Here is a 10,376-nt window from a genome sequence, read left to right as displayed (position 1 = left end):
AGCTTCCATTTTCTATTACCTAATTTTTATGCCTCATTCCCTTAAGTCAGAAACCACCACCATGCAAAAGGAGTGGTCAACCTTTGTTATTTTGTAGTTTAGTACTCTTTTCATTTACACTTGAGTTTTTGAGTCTTACAAACTGGCAATGTGTCAAGATGTGGAGGCCAACAGAAAAGCAAAACTCAAGGAAAGGACTAGAAAGGACCTCTGGTTTATCAAGTCTAGTTGCCTACAATTCAGACACCGCTTTGCATTCAATTTCTTTCATAGACACACTTGGCTCTGCCTTCAAAGCAGGTCTCTGCTTGGAAGGTTGTGCCAGAATTAGTTCTAGTAATTAGGAACTTTGTTTTTAATCTAAATCTTATTTACAGAAGTTTTATACCCACTTGCTTTTGTTCTAAGACTCCTTTAGCTCAGACTGCTTCTGCCCTTCACCTGTCATTTGTACAAAATAAGTAGTATTCTGAAACCATAAGCACCCTTGCTGCTACAGATATAAAAAGGCATACCCATAAAACTAAGTTTTCAGAGCATACAGAAGATAATATATTTAACTTTTCAGAGTAAGGAATAAGGGCAGAAAATAAGGAAGGAAAGAGCTAGTCAGAAGGTGCAATTTGTTGAGCTATCTGAATAAGCCTTTTTTTGTCCTCATCCTGGATAAAGAGGCTTGTAAGTATTGTGGGGGTGACATTCACATCCATCCACTGTAATACTCCCCATCAAAAAACTGTACAAAATAAACTGTATGAAAGAAGTTAATACAATTCCACTGACCATTAGAACAAAGACCAAATCATAATCTGTCTTGTTAAAAGGAAATATGATTTTTAAAAATGTACCATTCTTGAGTTTGGAACAGTAGTGTACCCTTCATGAAAGGAGACAACAAAATCCTCTAAGCTTCAGAAAACAGTATTATGGATTTTGTATCTTTATACTGATTCAACTTACATAGAAAACAAATCAAGAATGGAAGTGAAAAGGCCACTAAACAAACTATCCAGCATTCATTCACAGGCAACAGAAATTGAATGTATTGTTCTCTCATATTATGCCCAGAAGATAGGAGCATGCAACATCATTACTGTAAACAAGTAAAAAAGATGTGTGCATTTTAGAGCATGAAATACTTCACCACTTTCACTAGTTTTATTGAAACCTTCCAAGTTAGGTATGAATTGGGCTTATGATGGTTGTCAGGTCAACAAGCAGACTTGCAAACTGGTATTCCGAATTTTAAAATCTATTTGTAAAACCCAAAGTAACAGTGTCAACAGAAGTCAACAAGGGGAAAGAAAGTTGTTTCAGTCTGAGCCATACCATCATTTCATACCTAAGGAGATGCAACTCTATTGGCACTACTTTCATAGAATTTCCGTATCGAACACCTATTTTATAACAAACTGAGTGTAGAAAGCCTTCTAAGAGCTCATGAAATAAATATAGTACAATAGGTGTATGAAAATCATACTACATAATTTGTATTTTGTGAGAACATGAAAGGAAAACTGACCTTTACAAAATTATGACTTCATAAAGAGTAAAAACACTTGCCCCTGCTTCTACTTTCTAGTCTTTTAAAATGAACAGTAAATTGATCCAGAGACAAAATACTCCCATTGTAATGCAGACAGTTTTTTACTGTGTCCTCATCTTTTCAGAGAGAAAAGCCTAATTAACCTGTCATACAAAACATTTTAAAACCAGAGCTATCTGGCAGAGAAACCTAAAAGGAAATAAAAAATTATTTTAGACTGAAAGTCAGAGAATTTCAAGGTGAAGTGAGCTTTCAAGAAAACCTTGTCTAAATAGAACAAAATGAGAACGCTCCTCACACTAGTCTCATAACATTCCACATTTCCACAGATGAACCCCTGGTTCAGAGACCTACAACTGCTTTAGCAATGAAGCATAAGTCAAAGCTGAGGTACTACAGACAGTCAAAACAAAGTTTACAAACTAATAAAAAATTAAAGCCAGCTGCTCTAGCTTTCTTGAGCAGTTAACATATGAACATCAAAGCAAATATCACAGTTTTAGTGATAATATAAAAATAGCTTGCAAGCTAAGTTACCTACCTTTCAGACTAAACTTCATATATTTGATATCATATGAACAAGGTTTCGTTTTCTCAACTTAATTTATGCTTTTTAAAGTAAATGTCTAGGAAATCTGTTTATTTTGTACAGTAAAGCCAACACCTGCCAGGTTTGCATGCTTTTTAAGGATGCGCTTTGTCATCTAGTAGAATATAATAACACACTACACCAGTGCAGAATTTTGTAAAAATACTTTAAATAAATTTACACTTCACTATAAGATTATTCAAGTTAAGAATTAATCACTAGATTCAACAGTGTAACTCCTTCACTTCTGTTACCCTCATTGCTGATCAAAACCAAACTTGCCTCAGCCTCTGCTGGCCTAACAAGCAAGCAACCACTGCTCCACAGGCAGCGTCACATTGGTCTTCTGCAGACAGTTGAAACCTGAACTCACCAGAAAATTTCCCACTACAAGCAAAATCAGAAGGCCTCTTAGAAACAAACATCCTCAGCAAGGATCAATACAGGTAGCCTCTCTGTGATTACACAAACATATCTCAGTATTTATTCTTAGCTTCTTAGCAATGCAGGCCACAAAAGTTAAAGATCACTAGGCATGTATTTATTTTTTTTTTAATCAAAAAATAAAGGGCAAGACACTTACTGCATTTCAAAGTACCAGATTTTTACTTCTGGAAACCTAGTAGCTTTCTATAAATGCAGTGATTTCTAATACTGACCAAAATAATTGACTACTAACACATTTTTCCCCTTTTCTGCAGCCTCAGAAAGTTTAAGTTACAGAACTGCAAGGCACATACAGAATCTCTTCCTTTCCATTACACAGCAGATATATCCCTGAAATAATCTTAAAAACTTTAAAACAATTAGAAATGCTACAAAGTTAACAATTTCTATTTAAAAACATTGTTCCAGCAGAACATGCACTTTTTTGGAAAACAACTTAGCAAATATTTATAAATTTTTTTTCTTCTTTATATTTACACAGGAAATATATTGAATAATTTTTAATCTGGAAAGTCCTGTATTATGTCAGTTAAGTTATTGCCTTCATTCTAATTTGCATCATCTCTGGAAATCCATAAAGGTACTGGATTTGGACATAAGGTGGGGGTGAGAGACTATGTATGCAGTTTAGCCCATCTGAAAGGATTTCCAGACAGAGCAACACCATCAGAGTGAAAAAAAAAAAGAAAAAGGAACTTTCTTCATTCAGTGGATGAGTACAATAGAAACTGATGTAAGTGCATTTGTTGAGCTTAATGCAGTGTCATTAGCAACTACTTCAAAATCTCCATTTTCTGTCTTTCGGGCAAGCGTATCTTACTAGAAAAGCAACTGAATTTTTAAGAGGTAGTTTTTTTCCATTATGCGCTTATTTATTTCAAATAAAACATAACCAAAAAAGCCCCAACATTTGCTTTTGAACAAAGATCAAGTCTCAGAAGTTGATACAATATCTGTCAAAGTTCAGTATTTTAGCTGTCCTCAGCAGTACTGGGCTGCTTTGGAACCAGTGTATTCCAGGTTGTCTTCTTGGTCAAAAGACTAATCTACCAATGGTACTGAACCCACCCCCTCCTCCTCCTCCTGTCGGTCCACAACTTCCAGGGGGATCATTGTCATCAAATCCATTGGGTCGGAAAGAGCATGAGGCTGAGGCAGCTTGAAGTGCTTGTGTTCGAGCACTAAGCTCTTGCTCCTGAAAAGAAAAGACAGTTTAATAAAACCAACAACTGCAAGTCTCTGAAGCAGAATTTTTTCCTAGTAAATTTTGAAGCAGGTTTTAAAGCAACATCACTACCTTCTGGAGTCCTAAGTCTGCATGGCTTTGTTGAACTTCCAAGTTGAACATCCACAGCCAGAGATGTACCATTTCGTTGAACATCAGTAAGCATACATGAATCATAATTAAATACATTTATGCCCAAATAATATTTTATACCAACATGTGATGTTAATAAAGAATTAGACTGCTCATCAAAAGCTAACAAAACATTAGTTTTTTATATATGTTTCACATGAACTTTCAGCCTAGTAATTTTAAGACACCCTTGTTCTTGGTTGCCAAATAAAAAGGTAAGACCATTAAAAAGTGTTAATTAAGACACCTTTACTCAGCTGCATATATTAAAACAACATACTCAGACAAAAGGCAGAAGGACGGAAAAGCTATTAAATTTCCTTTCAGTGCAGCTTTTTAACTTCCAAGTGTTATTGCTGAGCTAATTCTGTTTCATTATTAGTCTCAGGAACTCTCAAGCGCTCTGTAAAATCAGGGTCAGCGGCTGGAAGATGTACCTGCACAAGTAGCAGGAACATGAAAGCATAGTGTCTTGGCCAGCTGCTTTTTCTGCTGAATGCCCCTGTGGCTTCTTAGACATCTAAGAAGGGGATGAGCCAAGGCCTTCTCTCATTAGAGATACCATACACTATTTTGTCTCTGGCCAACTAGTTTCATAAACCTTGCGGCCATGTCTTGTCTATAGTATCCCTTCCTCAAATTCACCAGGAGCTTCAAAAACGGAGGGAGGGAAGATAAGTGTTGGGCTCTGGACTGACAAGAGAAAGACAGCAGATCTGCTGCTTTAGGAAACAAAGTATTAAGGTGGTAAGGCTCGTAGTGGTAGCCTCCTTCACATGACACATTGTCACTACATACCTCCCCTAAAGGCAATAGAAGGAAATTTTAACAGGGTTTTTAGTAATTAACATGGGTCACCTTGACTTGTTCCTTCTCCACTCCCTGGTGAAAGCAAGAAACAGAGCCAAGAACCTGGAAGACTGTATTATACTACCATGAAAGCACTAAGCATTGTCCATGTACTTTCACAGGTGCTAAAAATAGTACCTGTGGGTTTAAATTACTCTGACTCTTAGAAAAACACAGCCTAAGTTTGAAACTATTTTACACTAATAAGGACTGAAATACATACTCATTTCCAAAACGATATAAAAGATATTTGGAGGACGTTATCTACACAGACATGCTGGCCATAATCCTGGAAGAAGTGTTATGCAATATGTGGATTCTTACCTATCTGCTAACTATAAAACACATCAAAACCTAAGGACACTTACTAGGAATAATAAGGGAACACAAAGAACTCGCTTGTACGAGAAATGAACAGAAAACTTTGATTTAAATACCAGGCTTTTTTATAAATAGCCTGTTCTTTTGAAAAACTACACTGCAAAACTGTTTAGCTTAGAACAGAATTTCTTCTCAAAACCAAGTATTTGGAAACTTGCTATACTGTACCTGGGCTGGTTTTTCTTTTTTTGGTAAAATATTTCAGAAAGTCTTACTGTAGTGTAGTACCAAAACAAAAGTGGAGCTCTCATTACTCCCTCCTCCACTTTCAGCTCTCCAGAGAACTATTTTCTGGCAACTTTATACCTGATGAACCCCAGTAGTTGAGTTTTACTTAACAAAATGTACTGTGAAAGAATATAATTATCAATAACAGGTTTGTGGATTATGCTATATTAAAGAAAAGTCTTAAAACTATAGACAAAAAGAATACCAGGGTCTTAAATCTGAGATTTTTCTTGATATATTTAGACAGAAATACTATTTATTTTAATTTGCCTTATTGCAGTTACTGGATAGCATGAGGTTATAGCATAGCTATACAGTTCAAGTACCTTAGGTATCTTTCACCATACCATGATCAAGAGTATGACTGTTCTACTGCCACTAGGCTTCTTTACATAAGGGACTAGCAGAGAGAAGCACTACTACTGAGCATGACTTATGTGCAAGGGATTACTCTGACTCTCTTGGCTCTGGACACATGCAGCATATTTGGTACACAGCGTAAACTCGCTGCACGCACAGCTTTTGTCAGCCACGTAGAAATTCTCTTCAGTAAGCAACAGCGCTGATCTTACAGAACATTTTCTATAATGGATAGAAGGTATATCTCTATATACGCACACACACACGAGAATTATTGGAGTATCAAATTGCCAATTATTAACATTTCTTGACAAGAATATTAGGATTAAAAACCACACACTCTGTCTTCAGTGCTAAAAGTGAAATTATTTAGCAGTTTAAATCTTTCACGTTTTATTCCTGTTCAGTAGTTTGTGCCAAATGAGCACATTTCTTACTTTTCTCAAAGCACACATTGACTTAATATTACATGACATTAAATTGTTCTAGCATAGCATACAGCCCTGGCATTTCTGCAAGAAAGATCCTTGTTTCTAGAAAAACAAAAAAATGTTTTCAGGACGATTATATTTATCTGAACAAATACTAAGTCAGCTAAGTAGAAGTTTGTGTCAGTTCAGTTCTCTAGACTGAGTAATGCAGAGCCTTCTACTTCCTGCCTTCTACTTGATACCAGAATGGGATTTTTAATTTAACTGGAGTGGGAGCTACCCATACTGCAGGTTTTGTTATTTAAAGTGAAAAAAAATTTAGTTTACCATGTGGTAAACTGGTATGCAATAGTAAACCAAAAGCAGTAAGCTATAGCTTTTTTTGAATGTTTCTTCTAAAAAGTAAAGGCTTTTTCAGGTCAGAAAAGTATATTCTTAACTTAGCAGTAAAATACCAGTTTAGAACTCTGAACAACAATGAAATGCAATTTCTCAAAAATACAATAACTTAATCCAGTGAATCACAACATTAATTTGATAAAAAGAATAACTGAGCATTTCTAATAAGCCTCATTAAAACTGAGGAAGGGATCTCAACAACTCTGAGATTAGTAGAGCTCTACAAAGAAAGCCAGTGCTGAAGAATCCAAAATTGAAAGATGGGTTTAAAAAAAACCAAAACAACCCAAACAAAAACGCAACAAAAAACTTAAACCCAAACAAAACCTACATATTTGGAAAATATTTCTTAACTGTAAAGGAATGGTTTTCCAGAAGCTACTAACCCGATTTTCACTTGTAGGCTAAGAGCACTGCGTGCTTTACTACTACATGTTTTGTAGAGAAAGCTTTAGTCTGGAAGATTATCAAAAAGCAATTTTTTGTGCATATGCACGAAGTGACTAACTTCCATAAAATCATATTCATTTTTCACTGGTCCTAGGTGTACATGAGTATTCAAAATGCTTAAAATAAGTAACTCATTAGTGTATTCCAGAAATTGCATAAAAATAAGTCTTGAAAATACATTTATCTGAATTACTATTTAAGAATAATTCCATTATTTAACAAATTATTTTCTAAGTATCCTGATAATGTTGCTTGTTCCATCTCTTCAGATTTGAAAAACGTCTCTGTTATGAATATTCAGCAACAGGATAGGTGATTGCCTAACACTGAAATACGTTTGACTGCAAGCACTGGATTCAACACGAAAACACACGATTAAGATTACACACTAGTAAGATTAGTTATAGGATTTATAGTCTATGTGGATTGCAGTGTCCCTCCTTTAAGTGTTTGGCTTCACACAAAAAAAGGTGACAATATCACTGTAGGAGCTGTACTAGTTTTCTTCAGGCTGTGTTTGTAAACCCCTTTTTTTTTTTCCACTACTCAATTACCTAGATGCTACTGTAATTATAAACCTAAAATAAAAAATAATCTGATTTCAAGTTTGAAATGTCACAATTGAGGCATACCTGCATCAATGGAAGTCACAGCAATTCTGACTGAAAACAGGACATTATCTTGGAGGCAAGACTACACTCGAGATAGCAGCAAACCCCCTCCTTGCTCACCTTGCCTTCCCAGGTATAACAGGTATGAGGCTCTGGATGTGGAAGGCCAGTCAATGAATTATGGTCCATCCACACCAGAGGTGCTGCTAAGGTCAGAAAAGCTACCCACTCATACCAGAGTTACCTCTATCAGGAGGAAAAGACCAGTTATAGTTTAAGTGACTCCCTTTTGAGGGGAACCAAAGGTCCAATATGCTAGACAGACCCTCCTCTTAGAAAAGTCAGATGCCTTCCTGGGGCTCAGTTTAATGACATCACCAGGAAACTTCCAAGCCTGGTGAACCCCTCAGACTATTGCCCATTACTTATCTATGTGGGTGGCAAGAAGCTGCAACACATAGTTCAAGGGCAATCAAAAGAGACTTCAGGGCCTTGGCATGACTGGTTTGAGGATCTGGGTCATAGATTATTTTTTCCTCTCTCCTTCCAGTTGTGGGCAGCAACAACAGAAGAAACAGATGGACCCAGTCTGTTAATATATGGCTCCACGACTGGTGTCACCAAAATTTGGGATTATTTAATAATAGAATGACCTACACAGCACCAGACTTGCTGGTGTCAGATAGGGTTCACCCCTCTCAAAGCAGGAAGAGGGTCTTTGCTCATAAGCCACCAAGGCTCACTGACAAAGCTTTAAAACACACTCTAAGGGGGAGCAGGATATCATCAGGTTTGCCCGGGATGAGGTTAGAAGGACGGGGTGCTAAGTGAGGGCTCTCAGCCTGTTGCTCTGAGACATGCTGGGTATGCTGCAGCACACTTGAAGTCCTACACAGATGAGCCAGGGAAAGCAGGCAGAAAGGAAAAGTGGAATCTAGTCATTACCATCTGGTCTTCATTTTATTGGTTCCAGTACTTGGGTATGCACAGTTGTATAAATAAAACTTCACTCCAGATAAAAATGCACTAGTAAGACAACTGCTAAATTAGCTACTCTGGTAATTAATTAAAGGCAATGAAAATCAGAACCGTTTGAAAAAGCCTCTCCTGCATAGGATTACAAGTGGTTAAATGACCCATGTGAGCATCTCCACTGAAAATTTAAAATGCAATGAGTTTAAGCCACTTTCCTTAACTCTTCCCACCTAACAATGACAACCTTTCTATGACACCTGTCTAGCAACATCAAGATGGAAGTGAGATTAGTGATTTATATGGTTAACATAACAGAATGTTTAAAAGCTAACTTTTTCTTTCTTTTATGCTGTCTCTTGTAAATGTTAAGGACACCACCTTTCCTATACAATATCTGTCTTACCTGCAGGTACAGTTTGTTATCTTTCGTAATTGCATCCATGAGATCTTTTTGTAGAGGAGGGTCTCCATTTACCCAGAGTCCATTTGCCGAACTGGTGTTGAAGCAACAGGTACTATTTTGTTTTTTGTAAAACAGAACATAAGCAGTGTCCTTTGGAAATCTACTGGTAATTTTCTGGACTGACTGAAATGAGGTAAATGTCACTCTGCTGTCATTGAAGAGAAACCATTCTTTTGGCATCTCAGTGTCCAGCTCACTTTCTACAACAGTACAAGGATTCTCCTCTGTCAACAATTTATCTTGAGGAGAAACTAAAGAAAGAGCTGCAGACTGGTGGCAGACACCTGAAGGCTCTGACCCAGTAACATTTCTAGCATATGAATAATAATGTCCACTTTCAGAGGATACACCAGAGTGCACCACGACAGAGCTTAACACATAGGGCACCAATTGTGGGCAGGTCACTTCATCAGCACCTGAGGGCTTCAGTTTTTTAGCAAGATTTTCTCCAGTATCAGAAATCTCAACACCAACAGAACAATCTCCTGAAACTATAGCTCGAGAGCATGCTGCTCGTTTGACTGGCAGTTTCAAAACAAGAGGCAGAGACACATTGTCCAAGATTTTGCGCCTTATATGACACTTTGGATCATAAGAAAATCTCAAAAGAGTGAGAATGAGGTATTCAGGTTCCTCAATTATTTGCATAGTTTTCTCAGCATTCTGTAGAGAGGCACACTTTTCACAATAATACTTATTGTCTCCACTCAGGATCTCAGGTGCCAGGAAATAATTCAGTAAGTCTGTGACTGACAGGGGGGTTTTACCTACAAGCCTCTGAGACATATCCCTATTATCTTGAACTTTGTTGAGTTCAGAATTTGTGGTACTGTCAGAGTTTGGCTCAGTAGAAAAATCCTTTATGGTTCCTTCATTCATTACTGTGTCACATCCACCATGTACTTCCAAATTACTGAGATGAAGTATTAGCTGGCACCATGTAATCATCTTTCACTTCAGAATGTTCCCTATATTTTGGGCTAACACTCTCCAAAAATGTTGGAGGACAGAAAGCCAGAGAGAGATCTGTGAAAGCTTCTTCCTTCTGAGACATACTTCTGCAGTTCAAACAGCATATAGTTGTCTTCAATTTTCCTCCAAACATCTTCTCTATCAGAGTTCTTTCTTCACTTCCCATGCAAGGTGCTTCAGCAAATACTTGTGCTTTATGGACAGCTTCTTGTGTCTGGGATTCTTCACTCATTATACTTTGAGAAGTCTTTGCTGAAGACAATGCTTTCAAGGTTCTCTCTTCTTCATGCAGCCTAAAGACAAACAAAAATAAATCCA

The 10,376-nt window shown here is 37.0% G+C and overlaps 1 protein-coding gene across 1 annotated transcript in view; it reads right to left on the bottom strand.

The window, feature by feature from the left end:
* Positions 1–3,433: 3,433 nt before the first annotated feature.
* USP38 (ubiquitin specific peptidase 38) overlaps positions 3,434–10,376 on the bottom strand; it is an 82,358-nt gene continuing 75,415 nt past the window's right edge. The window contains 3 exon segments of the mRNA XM_010008997.1: positions 3,434–3,777; positions 9,027–10,002; positions 10,004–10,351. Coding sequence (XP_010007299.1) covers positions 3,616–3,777; positions 9,027–10,002; positions 10,004–10,351 — 1,486 coding nt within the window. The 3' untranslated portion in view covers positions 3,434–3,615.

Source organism: Chaetura pelagica, unplaced genomic scaffold (assembly GCF_000747805.2).
Source record: "Chaetura pelagica isolate M959 unplaced genomic scaffold, ChaPel_1.0 scaffold221, whole genome shotgun sequence".
Lineage (NCBI taxonomy): Eukaryota > Metazoa > Chordata > Aves > Apodiformes > Apodidae > Chaetura > Chaetura pelagica.
This window is presented reverse-complemented; position numbering and strand designations above follow the sequence as displayed.